Consider the following 23,026-nt stretch of genomic DNA (forward strand, 5'->3'; position numbering starts at 1 on the left):
ACGTTTTCCGAACAGAAAATTTGCATTAAATTGAAAATGGTTAATTTGGACCAACGTAGTAATATGTTTTGGTGATTTATTGAGAAAATATGATATTGTCATTCATTAAATTACATTTATAAACTAGAAAAGTCATTTTTTAAAGTCAAGAATTCCTTTTTTCTTATTAAAAATTCTGTTAAAAAACCCGGACGGTTTCACAGTTCCTCTCGAAAAAAACCCGGACAATTAGAAACACTGAATTTAATGGTTAAATACAAGGAAATTGTGCTTCTTTTTTACTCAAAACATGTATAGTATTCAAAATAAGATGGGTAGTCATGTAAAAGACTATTTTGATTACGAATTAGCAGTTAATTGACCTAATCGCATGTTTTATCACTCGAAAAAGCCCGATCTACACTCGAAAAAAATAGACAGATTCACTCGAAAAAATGGACAGATTCACTCGAAAAACCACGATCCTAGCCGGACACTATACCTACCGTGAAGTCCATAAAAATTGACTAAATCAAACGTTATCAATTAATGGAACGAGTGGAAAACATCTGTCAGGTTTAAAAGGGTTATACGTGATACAATTGTTAGTTCTGGTATTTCATGAGATTTTTATAACATTTGAGGCTACCCCTTTTACCAAATTCATGCTTCTTTGACATGAAATAAACTCCAAAAAGACAATTAAATGTTAAGCCAACCAACTTGTTGCCATTAAGTTTATTTTTGTAATATTTTGATTGCTCTGTTCTTTGGTTTTTGTTTACAAAATAATAGCTGGAGTAAAAGGCAGAACTAAATTCCATGTTTTAATAATTTTACTATCTGGGAAATGCAGAAAAGCTTTTAATGATACCAGATAAGAAGTACCTTAAGCATTCATATCATATCCAGCATACACATGAGGAAAATGATAAAGTTGTCACAAAAAGCCATTTTCATTTTGTTTTTGAACATAGAATCAGTTTTATTAGTATCATACGACAAAAACTGCATTGCCAATGAAAATAATGATCACAGAAAGAATGTAGGCCTTCGTCCATTAAAAACATATAAAATCTAATTTCAGTTTTAAAATCCATGAGTATAAAATGTCAGAGCAATAAGTTGAAAAAAACGGAAGTTAAACTAGCTATGTAATATTGTATTTCAAAGCGAATCATATATAACCAGAAACATTAATCTTTTCTGAACAAAAATGAGGCTGCTGATACCCAAGATACAACAATAAGACGCACAACAGTCTACAAAAACACTCCATAGAAAACTAAAAAATGAGCAACTCGGACCCAACCAAAATACCAGGCTGTGATCTCATGTACCACGGAAGGATAAACAAACGTGGGGTGGTATAATGGAAAAGATGAAATGAACAAGTGAAAAAAAAACATGTGTATAAGGACTTCTCTCAGTATTAAATAAAAACAACATCTGGATTCATTTCTCTTTTGTGGCGTTTGTATCCTGATTCAGAGCCGTATACTTCACACCCCTTTAAATCATATGATTGGTAGCTGAAGACAACACCATAAATAGAAGTGCAGATGATCTTCAAAGGAGTTGCGATCATAATAGCACTTTGCTCTTTACTTGATGTGCTGATACAGTCACAAGGAGCAGTAAACAATTTTATTACTCAGTATTCTCTTAAGATACATATTGAAATTAATATAACCGATAATGTTTACTTCGAAATAGCAACTCGTCTGAATTAAAGCCAAGTCTGAATTAATTCATAGATTCAATTTAAAAAGTTGGATTTTTGTGATCATTTTCAAGATAAAAGAAATTACACAATATATATCGTAGTCTTTTGTGATAAATTTTTTAATTAGTATCGGGAAAATGAAATATCTTTACAAATTACGATACAATCGGATTAAGTGTATAATAGTCGTTTTTGGTTTTCATTTTTGCAAGTCTCTTTATTGAGATGAGTCGGTGGTTGTTGTTTTATGTTTTACTGTCTAGAATTGTTGCTTAATCCCACTGGTAATTCCTATTGTTCCTCCTATGTATTATTTGGATCAACGGATAATTAAAAAAAACATCATTTGTTAGAGGGACTGTGACAGTTTCGGTACAACGAATTACTTGCAACTTTCTTAAGTACAGAAATCAAAATCTGTCTACATATATATATTACAAACCATCAAGCCTTTAATTTTAGCTTAGATTAATTTTTTTCGGTAAAATTGGCAAAAAAGCAACATGCAAGTTGTGTTTTTTATTTTCATTTTTATTTTTATTTTTTCGTTTTTCAAGAAATGGTCCTTTATTTACCGTTTGAACGTGTAACCTTTTACGATCCTCAGAAATATAAGGACATTATTTAATTCATTCGTTTCATGCATGAAATATTTCACTCCATAGATTAAGAGAAAAAAAATCATTATATTACAATCAAATCTCCTTAAGAGAAGTTAAAGATATCATTCATTTGTAAGTCATAACTAATATAGCAAAAATTGTAAGTTAACATCAATACCGTAAATCTGTATTAAATATAAACGCTAAAATAATGTCAGTATAAATATCAATCATATTAATATTAATTCCATATATATGTCAATTTTCCAACTGTGCTTTATCAAAAGTAATATGTCAAGTCATTTTTCGCATACGTAAATATACTTGTTTAAGTGAAAAAAATACAGAAGTATACCATAGAGACAAAATCTGTATGTAATTATTAGCATACAACACAAACAACTGGCATTGCGGATTTTTATTAACAATATACAGCAAGGTCATTGAGTCAAAAACAAAATAATGATGGAACTTTTTCTTTATTACTTTGATTATAGTGCGTACGTACTATGTCAGTATTTACTATCTACCTGTAATATGTTCAAAGAATATAGTTTTAAATTGAATTTAAAAGAAAGAAAGAATTTCTAGTGAAAAATGATATGATATTGCAAGGAAAATATTATGGAAACACCTAATGGCCAACAGTGGGTAAATGTGCACGACCCTGTCCATATTCATGATCAGTAAGCGTCTCAGTAATTGTCATTTTTTTATATCTTATTGTTTTGTCTTTTCGGGAATTTGGCAGATCTTTGATAGCATTTGTTATCCTTCTTTTCGCTGTTATAAAAACGGGACAACTTAGAGCTTGACATACTTTATTACTTTATAATTTTACGTTCCGCTATATAGATGATGTTCTCTCACTAAATAATACAAAATTTGGTGACTATCCCATCGAACTAGAGATAAAGGATACTACAGATACAGCTAAGTCTGCCTCATATCTTGACTTACATCTAGAAATTGACAATGAGGGTCGGTTGAAACAAAACTTAACGACAAAAGAGATGATTTCAGCTTCCCAATTGTGAACTTTCCATTTCTATGTAGCAACATTCCAGCAGCGCCTGCATACGGAGTATATATCTCCCAATTGATACGATATTCCCGGGCTTGTATTTCCTATCATGATTTCCTTGATAGAGGATTGCTGCTCACAAGGAAGCTATTAAACCAAGAGTTCCAAATGGTGAAGTTGAAATCATCCCTTCGTAAATTTTACGGACGCCATCACGAGTTGGTTGACCGTTATGGGATAACCGTTTCACAGATGATATCGGATATGTTTCTTATGTCGTAACTACAATACCCTTCCCTTTTCACGAATGTGACCTACCGAATTAGACTATTTACCGGATTTGTAATAACATAAGCAACACGACGGGTGCCACATGTGGAGCAGGATCTGCTTACCCTTCCGGATCACCTGAGATCACCCCCAGTTTTTGGTGGGGTTCGTGTTGCTTAGTCTTCAGTTTTCTATGTTGTGTCATCTGTACTATTATTTGTCTGTTTGTCTTTTTATTTTTGGCCATGGCGTTGTTAGTTTGTTTTCGATCTATGAGTTTGACTGTCCCTCTGGTATCTTTCGTTCCTCTTTTATAGGTGTTTTTTTTTACCTCTTGTTGGTTTTTTGTGTGTCGTTGGATTACTGTTCAAGTGTATTATACTCAGCATCTTCGTTTAATTATTCATAAAATGTACATCTTATATATACCCCATTATGATTCCATCAACGTCTATTTTTGTTTTTACAACATTGTTTTCCATACAAGTACCATAAGCGAGCTTTCTCTCGGTTAAACAAACCACACTGATTCATGAACCAATAGAAGGAGGGTTATGAAATCATCCCTGTTTAAAATGTTCTAAATTGTAACGAAAAGCGTCTATGACATGTAGTGGAAAAGTTCTTTATTTAGAAATTGCCAAGGTTTTACTATCCCTAGTGAGAATTACTTATTGACTTGTTTACAGAAACATTAAAGTCAATCTGATTATACAGTTGAAATTATGTTTAATATTTAAACGTAGGTATACTTAACAGTTTCCGGGGTTTTATTTTGCATTCCATTAAAATAATCAAAAATAAATAATTTAAAAGCAAATTTACTTGTTTAGCCACTGGAAATGCATGTTATTCATTGTGTGAGAACATTAATTGTTTAATTTATTGTGATATCCCAAACATATTAATGTTTTTGGCAAACAATTTAATTAAAAACAATCAATTTTCGGAACGACATCTTTTCAAAATTAAATACAAATGTAACTTTAGAAGCAGGGCTTTTCATGAATTTATTCCATCACAAAGGCCTTTTTTCAAATTTACAAGATTTTTACAATATGACAGCGTCGTGTGTGTCTTTTTGTAATGGTTGTGATCATGTTACAAATTTACCAATGCTTAAAGGTGGTTCGAATATCTATGACAGATTTTTAAAAACTAATAAAATAATATGTGGTAATATGTAATAATATATTATTTCTTGTATACTGAATTTTATGTTTGTCTTCAAATGCAAACCTTTTTAACTTTGTAAAAATCTATCAAAGTGTTCTCCATCACCATTGTCTAGTGCCGAAAATGATTCGACCTATATATTAGAAAAGTTTTATTTAAATTCTGTAAATTACTTTTAAATCTGAAATCCTCAACACCAAATTATATGGTGTACGGAAAACAAGGTCGCCATCCGATCGACATAGATATAAAAGTTAGAGCAGTATTACTTTGGGCAAATTTGATATCCGGTAAAATAGCAAAGTTTTCCTTTATATTATAACAACTCTATCGCCATATGAACGCTCACCAAAGCATGCAGACTAAATATATTCTATTTTTTTCAAAAATATTTCAAAATTGTGGTTTGAATTTATAAATTGGAAACACAAAATTGCATTGATAAATATTCGTTGAAAACTGTTATAAAGCAAAGATTGTTAGACCAGTTTCTTCAAAATTGGAATTCGCTCATCCAAAATTCACAAAAAGGTATTAGTTACATTTGTTTAAAAGAAAAACTGGGAATTCGATGACCTTTTTAATATGTTGAACTTTAGAGATGCTTTTGTTCTCTGTCAACTTCGAACGGCTATTGCCGTGTCGTCAACCTATTCATTAACCGTGGTTTCTTTTTCTAAAATCAACACTTCCTAAATCTCTCGGAGAAAACAAGGAGAATACTGACATCTTATAGTCATGGTGAACCTACTTTTCATCTGGTGTTTAGTTGGATTCGTGGTACTCATTATTAGTTTTTGCGTTTGTCCGATCATTTTCTGGCTATATATAGTTGTGTCTGTATTTCTTTGATTCACACCGTCAGTTTATTCACTTACAATAGTACAAAAGTTATTAAGCCTCAGTATATCCTTTAAAAAAGTATATTTGAATGAATGATTGTGCATACTGTACAATTTTTCTTATCAAAGCGACCTTTTTAAATTACTTCCGTCTCAAATGTTATTATAAAGACTTATTCAAGAAAAATGGTGCTGTTAATGTACTATTCATTATATATTGTTTTACTTCTATTACTTGCCTGCCTGTTATAAAATCTTTATAGGTTATATTTAACATTTTCAGATATATCCATCTAAAGTGGTAGCATTGAATGGAAATCGGTGGAATTTAGGTCAGGCGACGGCAGCTGTAGTAGAATCTCATTACTTACCAAAGACATGTTTTATCATAGACTATTACCACCTGAATGACCAGTTTCTGGAGGGATTTGTCTCTAAAGCAGGCAATTACGAATTCAACAATACTCAAATTATCATTTTCAGAGATGAAGAAGACATCTCAACGTTGTCTCTCAAACTCACACAAATTAGAGAACATGGGTACAGACTCATCATTGCTCACATTAAAAACACTAAAATCAAGACAGTGTTCCAGTTGTGTCAGCAACAAGGCTACTTTGAACCCGGCTATGCTTGGATTTTGTCTGACATGTCAATGCCGGCGTCTGACATCGAAGAAAAGTTTTATCCTTCTGGCTTATTGGCATTACAAAGCCAAGAAATTGACGGATTGGACTCATTGATTGAAAAGTCTCTTATTTCTATTTCTGATTTTGTAGAAGAAATTAACTCACTTGGTGATAAAAAAATCATAAACAATAATTCTGTGTTCCGTGACCAGGTTGTCAGGTAATTGTTTAATTTCTACGTTTTTGCAATCTTTGATTTTTATTACGTTTCAATTTAATGGCAGAACAAATCAAAAGATCAAAACAACTATCATTATGCAATAAAAACCCAAGAAATGACAAGTTGATAAAAACATAGTTTATATTTTACACCACAAATGTTATATTACTGTCCGTCGTGATTGATATGGTAATTTCCAGACAATATCGAAATTCTTCGTTTTCAATTGGCTGTATAACAGAACATTGTTTTATAAAAAAATAATCTAAGTAAATCTATAATACTTGTTGCTTTTGGTGATACTCATAATTTTTTTTTATCAAAATTGCGTAGGATGACGAGATCTGACGCCAAAATGATTGTTAGTAAGTATAGTAAATAGAAATGACCTTGTGCATTATATATGAATAATACCCAGGGCTTTCCATATACCCTTTTACAGTTGTTTTATTCTGACTACATAACTACGTCTTTATTATTTAATCACCATATCAATTTTTTACATAAAAATAAACAATGAAAAAAGATAAAGGAGTACGAACAATTTCCCCTGGATGTGTTTCACTCACAGGGTTAAAATCTTAAATTTGTCAAATCAGACTGGAAATGAATATTGTAGGGTCTATATAATAATAATAATAATAATAATAATAATAAATTCTTTTATTTATACTTAAAGTGTTTCTCAACTTCATTTCATAATATAACAAGTTATTCAGTGCTACATGTTGCTGTTGAAGCCATTTTAATACAAAATTACAAAATTACAAATTTTAAATGAAGGACATCGCTAAGCAAAATTAATTCATTTGAATCCGAAAGATGAAAGTTTACTTCAAACAGAATTTTGAATTTTTTAAACGATGTCCTTCCAGCACATTTTTGGAATAACTACCTAAGTTTTGCCGAAATCTTTAAAAATTACAGTCTTGGGCATTCATTCTTCAAGTGTTTATAAATTGATGACCTGTTCAGAAATAAGCTAACAATTTGGTCTCTTGTGGAGAGTTGTCTCATTGGCAATCATACCACATCTTTTTATTTTTATATAACAATATTGTTTGAACCTTAAAGTACACATATTTGTCGGTGATGCTATGAATTTAAGTAAAGATTGAAAGACTCTTTTGAAAATGACCATGACGAGAAATATATTAGGGGGAAATAGGCCCTACTTTTTTTTTTATCAAAACGTATAACAATACAACCTGACAAAAAAATGAAAAACGTCAACAAGATCAATGATTAAGTATTTATCGGTTTAAAAAAAACCGGATTAAAAGAAAAAGGGAATAACAGGTACCATCATTTTCGTCCCTCTTCACAAATATAAACACAAAAACAATAAAATAAAAACCAATAAATGATAACATATTTATTTTCTTGGCAAGTTTTGCTAAACATATAAGGACATGTATAATCACTTTTTTCCCTAGTTCATAACCGTTCTGAATTTGAATAAATTAAAACACCATAGTGTAAAATGGTACGAGAGACTAAACAATACGTCACAAATAATACCCATTTTATGGTGAAACTGCATTTTTCGTCAGTATGCATACAAATAAGAATATGTGATATCATTGCCAATGAGACAAATCTCCATCAGAGACCAAATGACGTAGAAGTAAGCAACTATAGGTCATCGTACGGTATTCAATAATGAGCAAATTCCATACCAGACAGCAAGCTTTAAAAGGCCACGAAATGACAAATGTAAAACAATTCAAACGAGAAAACTGACGGCCTGAAATATGTTTAAAACAATAAACGAAAAAACAAATATGAATTACAGCTCCTGACTTGGGACAGGCACATACAGAATGTTGCGGGGTAAACATGTTTGCGGTCGCCCAACCCGCCCATAACATGGAACAGTGGTGTTACTATACAACATAAGAACAAACTATAAACATCAGTTGAAAAGAACTCAACTCATCAGATTGATACATTTTAAAAGTCAAACATTTTTATTTCCCATACTATTAGAACATTTTAATACGTCAAATAACCCCATCATCCACCGGATGCCATTTACGCCATAGTGCTTAACCTGTTTATAGAAAAGAACATGGTGTTTAACGATCCAAAACTCCCATTAATTGCACTTAAAGAGAGTAGTCTTTTAATACTGTAGTTTGTTTAATAATTTCTGTATAACATAGATCTGATTTTAATATCGTTTAATTCATAAAGTATTAGTACTCAGTGATAGCCTATGGGATAGTTTTAAATACGCTTTGAACTCAAACTAGAGCGTGAATTACAATATTATTGCTAATTTGAAAGTTTTATTCAGCGTCGTTATTGCTAAGTCAAGCGTTCTGGGGGTTTGTCATTGCCTGAATTATTCAGTGATAATGAAAGGCTCTAATGGTCAAATTGCAAGACCGATTTATTAATAATGGTATTCTTATGTCTTGGGATTACTCTATTGTAAACTTCAATCAGATCTTGCTAGAATGAAACAAATATTGAACACTTAAAATCGATTTAATATCCAGATTACTATCACATTTTTATCATTAAATAACTAAAATCTCATAACGGATAAAAATATAAATATCAGAGGTATAGATATTAATAGCAAAACATTGACAAATGAAGCACATGGTATATGATTGCTTAATTGTGAAATAGACAACCTTACAACACAATAAAACAAAACAGCTTCATTATTTGAAAAGGAAAAATCAAGATTTAAAATATTCTAAATTTGTTGTTGTAGCAACGTTAATATTCACGAATAGATATATTTTTTTACGATCATCCGAGATTCGGCACAGGGGTTATGACATTAATTTGCTGCTGAATAAGTGGAAAGCTAGAGCACGGCGTCGGTCCCCCTTGAACGATCACGTAATTCTTATACGAGTATATACGAAAAAAAAGTCATCGAAGATACCAGGCTTATAATCTTGTACGCCTATTAAAGACTCATCAGTGACGCTCGAAACAAAAAGGTAAAGAGGCAAAATAGAATACGATATCGAAGAGTATTGAGGACCAAACATTCCGAAAATAAGACAAATTAACAAAATTACAAATACGTCTGCTTTGGTACTAATTCTGATAAACTGACTTTAAATATTTTCGTTGATTACTATGTATTTTTATATTTCAGTTATGTAACATCTAAACGGCAAAATGATTCATCAAACAGAGGTCTTTCATTTGACGAAGAAGGACGCCGAACAAATTACTCTTATGTAGTACGAAATAAAGAAGTTAAAAACAACATTACAAACTGGAAGGATGTTGGTCATGTGGGAAGTGATATATTTACCCTTAATACAATTTACTGGCCCGGTCATACCATTTTTGGGCCTGTAAAAAATATCAGTCCTAAACACAGGGTAGTTACTAGACCTGCAGAACCATTTGTATTTATACACGGTCCAGTTGATGGAGTTGGTAGTTGTTTTACAGCAAAACCATGTTGCTTAGTTACACAGACCGAGCCGATTGCCAAAGGTGCCTTTATTGATAATTGTTTTACAAATTCTTCAGAATCTATATATTGTTGTAGTGGAATTGCTATTGAACTTTTAGATGTTCTATCGAAAGATCTCAAATTTGATTATGCAATTTATTTTGAAAATGACACAAATTATGGTAATCTTATCAATGGTACTATGACCGGAATGGTAGATGACATTCTAACCGGGGTTGCAGATATGATAGTTGGAGCCTTCAGCATAACCTCAACTAGATCAAAGTTAATAGCATTTACAGAACCATTTTACTTCTCAGGTTATTCATTAGTAATGAAAAAAGAAATAACTAATCCATCAATTGACGCATTTTTGAAACCCTTTGACGACAATGTGTGGTTACTCGTGATTCTTAGTGCTATTGGTACTGGTATAGCTACATCATTACTGGAATGGAATAGCCCTTTTGGCTTAAACCCATGGGCCAGAAAACGTGCCAAAAATTATACTTTGGGTTCCGGACTAACAATGGTATTTTCTTTGTGGTTTGGTCATACGGTTTCTACAAAGCCGCCAAAAGGTTGGCCTAGTAAAGTTTTACAGAATGTATGGGCTGCGATGGCAATATTTATAGTTGCCAGTTATACAGCCAACCTTGCTGCTTATCTTGCAGGAATTGTGAATGAAACTCAAGAAATAACTGGTATCCAAGATAAACAAGTAAGTGTTAACAGTCAGTTCTCTATTTTGTAAGAGTTAACTGTCAGTTCTCTCAGTTGAAAGTGTAAACAGCAAGTTCTCTCTGTTGTAAGTATTAACAGCCAGTTCTCGCTTTAATAAGTGTTAACAGTCAGTTTTCTCAACTGTAAGTGTGAACAGCCAGTTTTCTCTGTTGTAAATGCTAACAGCAAGTTCTCTCTATTGTATTCGAAGTCGCACAGGCAAGAAAAAATTTAAATAAAAACAATACGAATACTGCTTAAAAAAATAAATATTTTTTGAAAAATTTTACATTATAGACCACCGTAAGTTCTACATTAAAAAAAACCAAGGAATTGTTCATTAATTGTAAATACATTGTATCATCTATTATCTTACCTCCTATACATTCCTAGGAATATGATTGGTTAAAAGCAACCGCGTGGAGACCGTGTATATTCCATATTGGGTTAGTATGGTTCCATATTGGGTTAGTATGGTTCCATATTGGGTTATTAGGCGGGACTTATTTAAATACACGGTTAGTAGTGGTTTTACGTCCCTTTATAAAAACAACACGGTGTTGAGGAAAAATCTTAAAGGTTTCAACAGACGAAGAAATTGATGATGAACGATTGAAATAAATTCATAAAACACATTTAAAGCTGACAAGTTGTTATTGTTGGCATTTGTTTTTGTATATATCAATGGAAGAAGGTTCTAAATACAATAACAACTTGTCATTGTTGGCATTTGTTTTTGTATATATCAATGGAAGAAGGTTCTAAATAATAACGGTATTGAAGACTTGATCACTTTGATAGGCCACCAGTCTAAATACCACATGTTAAGATAGTCGGTAAGATAAATTCGTTACATAGTGTGCTAGTGACCTAATACGATATATATGGGGTCAGTAAATTCCATATGGGGATTCGAACTTCGCTCTCACCCCATATGGAATTTACTGACCCCATATACATCGCATTAGGTCACTAGCACACTATGTAACTAATAATATTACTTCATACAAAAGAGAGACGGAAGATACCAATGGGACATTCAAACTCATAAGTCGAAAATAAACTGACAACGTCATAGCGAAAAAAGAAAAGAACCAAAAGACAAACAATATTATAGAAAACATAATATAGAAAACCAAAGACTGAGCAACACGAACCCCATCAACAACCGGGGGCAATCACAGGTGCTCTGAAAAGGTAAGCAGATCCTGCTCCAACTTCGCAGTGACTCTTGTTGCTAATGATTTAATTTCAGTTTTAAAAAACCAAAGATAACCGAAATAAATTAAACTGTACCGAAAAACCAAATCCCATTATCTTTTTTATTATTATTATAAGAATTGATAACAAGGACAACGTTACCAACTGAAATCTTCTCGATGGTTTAGATGAGATCTTAGAAATACTATGCTTCTAATAAAGATCATCTTTTGGTTGGACTTACTGTAGCAGGCTTATTTCTTACACATTGAAACCTTCTGAACTATGTTTTGGCAAAAGTCAAATAAGAAAAGTTTCATCTATTTTAACATAACGTAATTGGGAAAGTTTGAGTAGCCGTTTCAGACTGCAAGTGTACATATAAAAAAGAAGATGTGGTATGATTGCCAATGAGACAACTCTCCAAAAGAGACCAAATGACACAGAAATTAACAACTATAGGTCACCGTACGGCCTTCAACAATGAGCAAATCCCATACCGCACAGTCAGCTATAAAAGGCCCCGAAATGACAATGTAAAACAATTCAAACGAGAAAACTAACATGTATGGCAGTCACAAAAGAAACACTTGTTTTAATGGAGAAAAAATTGTTTAAAATATTTTTTTTATGATACACAACACAATTTTGCATTTTATTCCAGGAGAAATATCTGATAAGAGATCAATATCAATGTTCATCTTGTACTTTCCGATTGCCGAGAGATTGACCCCAAAGCAAAAGTATCCAACCCCTCCAAAAAAAAAGCAAACAAACAAAAAAACCTGATCCTGAAGACAATATTAACTGAATATCTGTAAGAAATGTTAATCCTTTTGCATAGATTGGACTTTTTTATTATGATTTTATTGTTGTTTTTATTTGTTTTTTTTCTAAAATTTTGGTCTGCAGCATACCTGATGCAGGTAATGCCAGAAACACGTGTTAAACAAAAGTCAATCGGTATCATATTTTATATACATATATATATTGTAAATCGTGTTAGCTTGCAAGCACAGAATAAGTAAACGAATTAATTAATTAATTAATTAATCAAATTAACATATACTTAGAAGCTGAATTATGAAAATAATACCATTGTTGAGGCTGTATTAGTATGTTGACACACGCAATACAGACTATATGAGATGTATTTTGTGCGTGGTAATCTGTCTTATACAAACGAAACTGAAGACACTGTGTCTATTCGCCAATTATATTGAGTGCAGACAGTAGTTAGCAGAAGGTATTGAAATAACAGGAATATATAAAAATAATATATCAGAAAATGAAAAAGAAGTTATAATTACTTGAAAACATTTTACCAAATTTACACATGTACATTTTATATAATATATCTTTTGGAGAGTATCTACCTATAATTTCCATACTTAAATTCTGAGGACAATAATGCTTAATTCTGGAGGGAGTTATTGCGATAACATACTGACACCTGCAGTGTCATCCTTTCCAAGGTCATGCAGATGAGGGCTAAGCTTTCTAAAATAAAACCTCACTAATTTATCAAATGAACAGATTAAAGGAAATACATGTGCATTATGTGAGATGTAACTTCAATTATTCTTACAGCTTGAGTCAAAGAAAATAGCAATGATCGAAACAAGTGCTGCTGCTGATTTTTTAGACAAAATAGATTCTAAACTAACAAAGCCCGTTTTTGTGAATGGACTAGAAGACGGTTTGCAAGGACTGAGGTAAAGTTTGCAATCAAACATTGCAAAGAAGGACACATGTAATTAAATTTTTCTGATGTAAAACCGCTTATTTTTATGTAAAGTTGATATTAGTTATTTGATAGCACTAAAACTATGTATGATACTGATATTGGCAGTGGTAATGGAACCAACACACTAATATGATTACTTCTTCTAAAAAGGAGATACAATGAATAACAGAGACTCGTAAAAAAGATACCAAGAGCCCGGAAAGCGACTGATGTCTTTTTTTTTTCGAACTGTCGCCTATCAATTGTGTCCCTTTTTTAATCTATGGTGATGTCTTTTCATAAAAACATCTCTTTTCATAATTAGACCCTGTTATCGGTGAACTTAAATTTGCACTAACAAAAACCCTCGATTTATACACATAGTCAATTTAAATCGTTGCAAAATGTTTAAATAAAACCGTTCTACAGTTACTTAAATTTCTTTGAATGATAATGACTGTAGAAATTTTCCGTAATTTACAAAATTAGACATATTCGAAAATTTGTTTAACTGCATTTCACTGAAGGAACGTGATTTAAGAAACACCTCTGTTCGCACTCATATTAATTAACATTGAATATCATTTGTTAAGGCATTTTTTAAACTGATGAAATTACCATTAGATAATCGACAGTGTAATAATTTCCTTTGAAATACCTATAAAAGATAAAAGTAAACAAAAACAAAAAACAAATAAAAAGTTCTGTTCCCTTTGCAAAACACATAAAAGTAGAAAAACGAAAACAGGGAAAGGGAGAAACAGAGAATAGAACAAAATTTTACTCTCAACGTTAACTCATAAAATTTGACGTAAATAAAGGCAACAGTAGTATACCGCTGTTCGAAACTCATAAATCGATAGAGATAAAAACAAAACCTCGCAGCTACAAACTTTCCCAATTGCAAAAAACCAAACATTACACACAAACTAAGAAAACTGGGAAAAGGAAAATGAGAAAAGGGAAAACAGAGAATCGAACTTGTTGCTACACATTTTACTCCAAACAAGTATTGCCGCTAATGATATCTACTTTGGAGTAAGATCAATATACATTGACCTGTATTTAAAGAATTGAGGAAAATAGCAAAGAACTTCGGTGATATTATTGAAATAAAATACTCTCCACGAATATTTCATAATAAGGGTTCTGATGAAAAACTTTAAAGCGGAATCTTTTTCAAACGATACATGCTATCTTGATAATAACATTGAAACATTTATTACTTTTTAGAAAAGGTAAACATGATGTTTATGTTGATGACAACCCTATCCTTGCATATAAATTGGCGGTGATTGATTCCAAATGTACCATCAAGTTTTCTGGAAGCGAGTTCGGAGAAAATTTTTATGCTTTTGGGTTGCCATCCAAATCCATATGGCTTGAGGTGGGTATTAATCATGTATATTTTTTTTTTATAACAAATATAATTATGTTGAAGTCACGGACCTGAAACTTTCAATATTTGGAAGAACACAAGCATTTTCTCTCGTAAAATAAAAAAATGTCTTTATAGGAAAAGTCGTACAACAATTCATTGAACATTCAAATGGATTTACAGAAACTTCTTAAATTTCGATTTGAATTCTTTTATAATATGCATGAATATTTGCATCTGGACGTTAAGCAAACAACAACAACTCCATACCGTTTTTTGGATATGTAAACATATTTTAGGCCATTTAGACATTTTTTATTTAAAAAAAATATTTCAGCCTGTTTTGAAAATAACATGTTATCGATATACATATAAAAGAGATGTGGTATAATTGCTATCCACCAAAGTTCAAATGAAGTGGATATTAGCAATAATAGGCAACCGTATGGTATGTATGTCCAAATGCATCAAGCATTTTATCATTTCTTTACTAATATCAAATGTATGATTGTTTGTTTTTGTTAGGTAATTAAAAACAGATAGTAAGATTTGACATGTATACAAAATATTTTCCGGATTAAAATGTATGCAATAAAGAACAATGGCGAACTTCTACGAAACATTTGTTTTTGATTTTTTTTTAAATTGTTACAGGAAAAGCTATCGTCACTGATTTTGGATTATGTAGAAAACGGATATTTGGTGACAATTACAAAGAAGTTCGTGTCGGTTAGAGACTGCAAAGAACAAATGTCAACAGAAAGCGTTAATCAATATGATCTTCAGCAGACTGGAGGTCTGTTTATTATGCTAGTGTGTGGGTTAGCTCTTTCTGTTATGTTGTTAGTCCTGGAACATGCTGCTTTTAAATATTTGGTGCCATACCTAAGAAAACAAGCGGTGGACAGTAGGTGGAAATCTAGACGAACGCTAGAATTTTTCAATCAGGTATATATTCTTTGTAAAAATTGTGGTACATTATTTTGGCAAACATGCCTCACTTGGAAATCTTCGGTAAAAGTGAAGCACGCACGTTCTGTAGAAAATGCAGTTAAACCAGTACGATTATTTCTTAAAGTTTATTATTGATTGTTAGATGTTTAAAAAAGTTACTTTGGTCATTTACATAATGTCCAATGTACATTTTATATAGATACATATGTAGGAAAGCCTGAAATGAACTTTCGAGATTCGATATCTGAAGTTTACAATTCAAGATTCGAAATTCAAAAATCAATATCTTAATTTTGATTGGTATATTCGAACCAATGCTCTGTGTATCGGCATTGAGAGGATATTAATATCGTACACGAAATTGAACCAATTATAACAACACTAGACAACATAGAGTATCTTGATTATTGTGCGTGTACTATATTTTTGTCCTATCAATCAACAAACCTGCCGTAGCTAAAACAGAACATAATGGTAAAAGGCAAGTTGTTGTTAAAAACGTCGGAAACCATTAAAGTACAAAACATCTGACGGAACTAAAAATGTTCAGTATGTCAAGATCTATTGAATGACTATTTTTGACAATTTATAGCATTTCTCGGAATCTTTTGTAATTATTTTTTACCTGATTTTTACATAAATTTCGATAAGCCATCTCTTTGCAAAATGAATGATTTATGCTCCTTGGAACCTTAGTTCAGTAAAAATACCGTACTGTTAGGATTGAAATATGAATATTTTTACTTTATTGTTTTATTTTATCAGCGCCAATATCGTACTGAAATGAGTACAACCTTAAAAGAGAGGCGAAAGATGCCAAAGGGACATTCAAACTCATAAGTCAAAAATAAACTGACAACGCCATGGCTAAAAAAACACAAACAACAGTACAACATAGCAAACTAAAGACTTTTGTCTATAGCCATATCGTATTTTTCATCGCTATTATCGTACTGCTATGAGTACATTGTAAAATTTTGTCTATTGCTATATCGTATCTTTTCAGCGGTTATATCGTACTGTAATGAGTGAAACATTAGTGTCACCCCAACAAACAGCCCGTGAAATGATGATGATAATGAAAGATCGACAGTTTACTAGAATGTTCCAGAAAAATGAATTGCAGGTAATTAACCTTTTTAATGTTTGATAAGTGTGGGTGGGCATGTAATAGGTGTTATTGAAAATATGCCACGGTCTTCGAGCTCTAAATGGATTGTTTCCAATTAGAGGTAGATTTCATTGACGTATAATGTCTGATGAGTGGTAAATTTCATCAAGCAAAATAAATAACACTATAAGCAGCGTTTTTCATATAAGTTACATATAAAATATATTAGAAACAGTAATGCAGCCAAACAGTTTAATTAGTGTTGATAAAGGGGAAATCTATAGATGTTTATTAATACCAGTTCAAGGCATATTAAGGTTTCGTTGGTCTTGTTTGAGATGTTCTTAGACAGATTCGAAAATTATAGAGCTAACCGGCTTTTTGCAAAATCTTGTTTTATAATCGAAAGTTTGATCTTAATAAAAGTGATCGGGTATTAATTTGTTTAGGATTTTAATGATAAAGACTGTAAAGTCTGCTGACAATCTATGTCAAATGATGGAGAACCAAAGTATTGTCCAATTGTTTTAGTCTATTAATTGCGGCTATAACCTTAATCTTTGAACAAGTGACTTCAAAACCATAAAAAACGGTTGTAAATTAAAAATGCTGAAATTGCAAAACTCTTTACTTATTGACTTGCAACTGCTCAGAAATTAAATATAGAACACAACCCTCTCTCTAAAAAAAGATATTCACATAGGAAGACTGTATTATATTTATCTATTCACTAGCAAAAAAGAATTTTGGGCTCCATGTTGAATTAGGCTAACAGTTCCTGAAATAAGCCTTTTTGCAAAATATCTCAGAATTGTCCCTAATGATGTTAATTTAATGGCTTCACAGTCAGGTGTTTCATCAAAGCTAGCTTGGTAACATTTATATTATCTGAAAGCCTAAAGCTTAAAAAATGTGGTAAGTAAAGGTATTGTGCAATTATTAACTTGTGATGAAAGAATCTTCTCCTTTGTTGATTTTTTAAATAGAAGTTCACAAATCATACTTTTTGCAAAAGATAATTATGCTGATGATTCTTACTTTCTTAATACAACTTTGTTGCCATGGCAAGATAATAAATGGAAATTAATTTCAAACGAGATGGAATCTTGTAATTGTTAATGCTTGGGCCTATCAATGTTTCATTTAGGTGTTGATAGTTGATTAAAATTTACAAAATCGGCTTTCACTATTATATAAAATACATCTTACATTATATTTTTTTTTTAGCAAAAAGCAGTTCAAAGAGCACCCCGGAAAGGTTTGAAATTTATGAACCTTACTGATATTTTGTTGAGGTAGGTTACTGATATTTTATTGTATTTGTTGAATCATTGCAAACGCATTTAACAGAGGAAAAGAATTCAATGAAAAAACATCTTAGGGACGGAAGAACGTCTATATATTTTCGTGCCTACAAACCCATTGTAGCTGAGAATCAACCATTTAAGTGTCGAGTCGGATAAAATTAATAATGGATAAAAGTGACAGTTCACAACAAAAAAACTACTTTCAAGTTTGAACCGAATGAATTAAGATTCTTTTTTAAATAAAAAAAATCCAGGTTAATTGCAAGTTTTAAAATATTAAAAAAGTTTGATTCGAATGCTACAACTGAGTCTTATGCTCACGCAACGCCCTTCTGGTGTACTAAGTTAAGCCTGGAATTTTTAATGAAGTTTTGCATGAGGTGGTTGATGAACATGTAAAAAAAGAGATTTGGGTTATATGTCAAACAAAAATACCAAACTCCAAGGAAAATTAAAAAGGGAAGCCCATGAAACTCATGAGACAATAATACGAATGACGCTTTAAACACATAGAGATCTGGAGATCAGACATATACCAGCCCAGTAGTTAGCATTTCTGTGTTGACATGAATTATCCTTGGCATGGTCATACCTATAAATTAACTGTTTGCTTAACTTTAAATTTTTCCAAATACTGAGGATTTTGCATCCCAGAAATAGATTACCTTAGCTGTATTAGGCTAAACCTTTCGAAATTTTGAGTCCTCAATGCTCTTCAGCTTAGTACTTTATTCGGCCTTTGAACTCTTTTGATTATGAGCGTCACTGATTCGTTTTTTGTAGACGAAACGCGCGTCTGGCGTAGAAAATATCAAGCCAGTCATCTATGATGAGTTTATTCATTGACATCTAGAGATCAAAATATCTGTCAATATACTGTTCACTGTGCAGCAATCACTTGTTTTCATAAAATGCTTAGCTACATGTATGATAATATATTCAACTTTATACAGTTTTCCTTTCTGACATACATATATCATCTGCGGGTGGTGTTTTATATCACAATTGGATCGCTTCTTTAGGATATACTTTTGCAATGATAACATCTTATGATGAAACTCAATCTAAAGTAATATCATTACTCTAATAACTGTTTTTCAACCATCATCACGAATTCGTATGATATATTTCATAAAGAACGTATCCATATTTCCCTTGTGTGTCACGTCTTGACACACTTATAATTATCAGTGGTTATCAGAAAAGTATCGTATGCACCAAAATTGTAATGATCAGTGGTAATTCCATCAGTTTCGGATGCGACACTATTGTAATGACCATTTATAATCACAGCAGAGTCGAGTGCAACTAAATTGTAATGGACATTGATAATCATAGCAGTGTCGAGTGCGACTAAATTGTAATGATCTGTGGTAATTCCAGTAGTTTCGAGTGCGAATAAATTGTAATAACCATTGATAATCACAACAGTGTCGAGTGCTACTAAATTATAATGACCATTGATAATCACAGCAGTGTCGAGTGCGACTAAATTGTAATGACTAGTGTTGAACACAACAATGTCGAAAGCAGAGGACATTTTTAACTCTTCAAGAGCAACTGATGGCTCTCCCATTTTCGATGGAACTTTGTATTGCAACATGCTTTAGTTTTATGCGTTCGCCGTTCATAAACCGGCATCCTCTTCTGTTTATACGAGCATCTGTATCAGTGTTTTTGATATGATTAGTTCATATTATAATCTGTAGATTGGATTTATGATCCTATCACAGTAAGTTTCGAATATTCTATTACTACATCATTAACTAGCGGTATAGGGGGAGGGTTGAGATCTCACAAAACATGTTTAACCCCGCCGCATTTTTGCGCCTGTCCCAAGTCAGGAGCCCCTGACCTTTGTTAGCCTTAAATGTTTTTTAATTTTAGTTCATTTATATGTTTTGGAGTTTAGTGTGACGTCCATTTTCACTGAACTAGCACACAATTTTATTTAGGGGCCAGCTGAGGACCACCTCCGGGTTGGTGGCCTTCGGCTGTTGTCTGCTCTTTAGTCGGGTTGTTGTCTCTTTGACATATTCCCCATTTCCATTCTAAATTTTATACTATTCATTATTTGATACTCTACTGGAGGAGATAACTGTACATAGTCGATTTATGAATATCTCTAGTTAAATTAATTTAAATATTACTTTTACGAAGTGATCTCGTATACTTCTAATTGATTGTTTACCCATTTTGAATTATATTAAAAGACGGATGTGATTTATTGTCTTACTTATTTTAGGTCTGCCAGTGAAGATCGCTCATTATGTAATGGTGATAGTGCTATCTTCTCAACATCCTCTTCCGGTAAACTCTATAATATTTCAGAAGAGGAGGAAATCAATAATGGCAAAATGAAGTTTCCAATAGAATCTCAGGAGTTTGATGATGTATTTTACAATGATTCAACGGAAGGAAGCTCATCTGAGGATATTCAGGAGAAGAATAACGTTTTCACAATCCATCATAACAATTCGGACACAAACCTAGATAAACACGTACAGGTTAATCATTTATGGGATCAGAAAATTCATTCAATACCCAGCGAATATATCAGTGCAACTGCTGAATTAGACGTGATGAAGAAAAAACGACTTCAGCTATCTCATTCCGATTCTTCGCATCTCGCGAGACGTAATCACAAAAGCGATAAACAGCGCGACAGAAAATATAGTACTTTCAGGAAGTCAGGAAGAGTTACTATAGGACCAGACAATACACCATCTACTTTACCAGTGGCAGCATCTCAACCAACCAAACCTACTTCATCTTCCAAATCAAAATGTTACTATAGTTCATCAGTTAAGTTAAAAGATAATCGTGTTAAATCCACAATACGTAGACATGCTCTAGCTCAATTTAAACGCCATTCAACAACAGTATTTGATGAATGCGCAGTGGAAGCTTTATCAAAGGAAGATTTGTTGGTTCTATGGAAACGTTCAGAAATAGAGCTCCAAACTAAGCTAAATAAACTTCAATCACAAAACAATCATTTGAAATGTCTGTTGGCTATAGTTGAATCAGACGATTCAGAGGAGCCGACAAGAACTCTCTCTAAAAAGAAAAAGTTATTATGCACGAAACTGTGATAGAGTCAACGTGATTTTTTTTTCATTTCTACATTGTTATTTGTTATTTTATTAAAATAGTGTATTGGTTTGTTTAAGAATCATGAAACAAATCATGTTTTACATCATTTATAATCATTTTGGAGAAATCTTACTTCATATTGTTACGAAAATATGGAATGTTATGCCGTCATTATTTGCAATGACAGAAAGTGCTACCATAGTATGAGACATAATTCTGAGAAATTTTCCTAGCATTTTACATATACAGTACAGTCTCCCAGTGTGGTTAAGTTATATATAATGGTTCTGCCCACGCGAAGATTAAGACTTATTTATTGTGAAGACCATTTGTTTATATCAAGACCTTTATATGCCTTTCGTTTTTAAATCGTTTGCTTGCTTTTTAAATGATGAAAACACCATTTTAATGATACTATATTGCTATCTTAAAACTGAATCATTTTTCCACCACATTTTGTGCCCTTGTTTTACATGTAACATTGTTTCGATTATGATTTTTACTATGTTAGAACCTGGCGCTTGTAACTATATTGAACAAAAGAATATACATTTGCTGAAAACAACCAATCAAATCTCTCAATGATACAATGAATTAAGGTCTACGGTGTAGAAGAATGGATAGACATTCACATGGTGTAAACTAGTTCGACAAATGACAATAAAACCTTAACTAGCGCAGTGACTAGTAAATGGTGCTTGCAATTTAAAATGTTATCAAATTATAATTAATACACCCGATAATCCTGTGCGAACAACACGTGTTTTCTGGAATATTTAAACCAGACATCTCAAAAACAATCAAACGCGCCATTTATTCATGTGTCTGTAAGGAGTCTCATCGGTAATTTGTTTATGCTTTATTACAACTTTTTCAAAATTTTAAATTTCTATGTTACCGTGAAACTACATACTTTAGCGCCAGTATGAGTCAGATGTTGATACATACTTCACTTAAAGACAAAAGAAGCGATTTCAATTCCCCCATTTCTTTTACCAAACATTCCAGCACCGCCTGCATATGGAGAGTATATCTTCTAATTAAAAGGATATTCCAGGACGTGCGTTTCTAATCATGATTTACTGGATAGAGGGTTGTTGCTTATAAGGAAGATATTGAACCAAGGGTACTTTAAGTTGATGTCATCCCTTCGACAGTTTTAAGGAAGCAATCTTGATTTGATTTACCGATTTGAATATCTGTATCACAGATAACCACGGATATGCATCACAATTCCGTCCTCCTTTTCAAGATTGTCAAATCACATAAAGCGACTTATAATTGAATTTTTTCCTTACTAAGGAGAATATAATAGGTTCAATTCCTTGTATTTTCTATCATAATTTCATTGATAGAGTGTTGTTGCTCACACATAAGCTATTAAACCAAGTGGTGAAGTTGAAATTATCCCTTCAAAAATTTTAAGGACGCCATCACGAGTTGGTTTACCGTTATGGTAAATCTGTATCACAGATGACGACAGATATGTTCCAATTGTCGTAACCACAATCCTGTCCTCATTCCTCGAATCACCGGGTTAGTACTGACATGAGCAACACGAAGAATGCCACATATGGAGTTTATCCGCTTACCCTTCCGGAGCACCTGATATTACCCCCGCTGGGGTTCG

General features: G+C 32.2%; 1 protein-coding gene across 1 annotated transcript in view; it reads left to right on the forward strand.

The window, feature by feature from the left end:
- LOC127731942 (glutamate receptor ionotropic, NMDA 3A-like) overlaps window positions 1–21,497 on the forward strand; it is a 36,242-nt gene extending 14,745 nt beyond the window's left edge. Inside the window, exons 2-9 of the mRNA XM_052241228.1 lie at window positions 5,903–6,468; window positions 9,593–10,622; window positions 13,415–13,539; window positions 14,784–14,937; window positions 15,583–15,876; window positions 16,889–17,008; window positions 18,221–18,288; window positions 20,546–21,497. Coding sequence (XP_052097188.1) covers window positions 5,903–6,468; window positions 9,593–10,622; window positions 13,415–13,539; window positions 14,784–14,937; window positions 15,583–15,876; window positions 16,889–17,008; window positions 18,221–18,288; window positions 20,546–21,395 — 3,207 coding nt within the window. The 3' untranslated portion in view covers window positions 21,396–21,497. The remainder of the gene's footprint in view (window positions 1–5,902; window positions 6,469–9,592; window positions 10,623–13,414; window positions 13,540–14,783; window positions 14,938–15,582; window positions 15,877–16,888; window positions 17,009–18,220; window positions 18,289–20,545) is intronic.
- Window positions 21,498–23,026: the final 1,529 nt, after the last annotated feature.

Source organism: Mytilus californianus, unplaced genomic scaffold, assembly GCF_021869535.1.
Source record: "Mytilus californianus isolate M0D057914Y unplaced genomic scaffold, xbMytCali1.0.p SCAF_1, whole genome shotgun sequence".
In the NCBI taxonomy this organism is placed as follows: domain Eukaryota; kingdom Metazoa; phylum Mollusca; class Bivalvia; order Mytilida; family Mytilidae; genus Mytilus; species Mytilus californianus.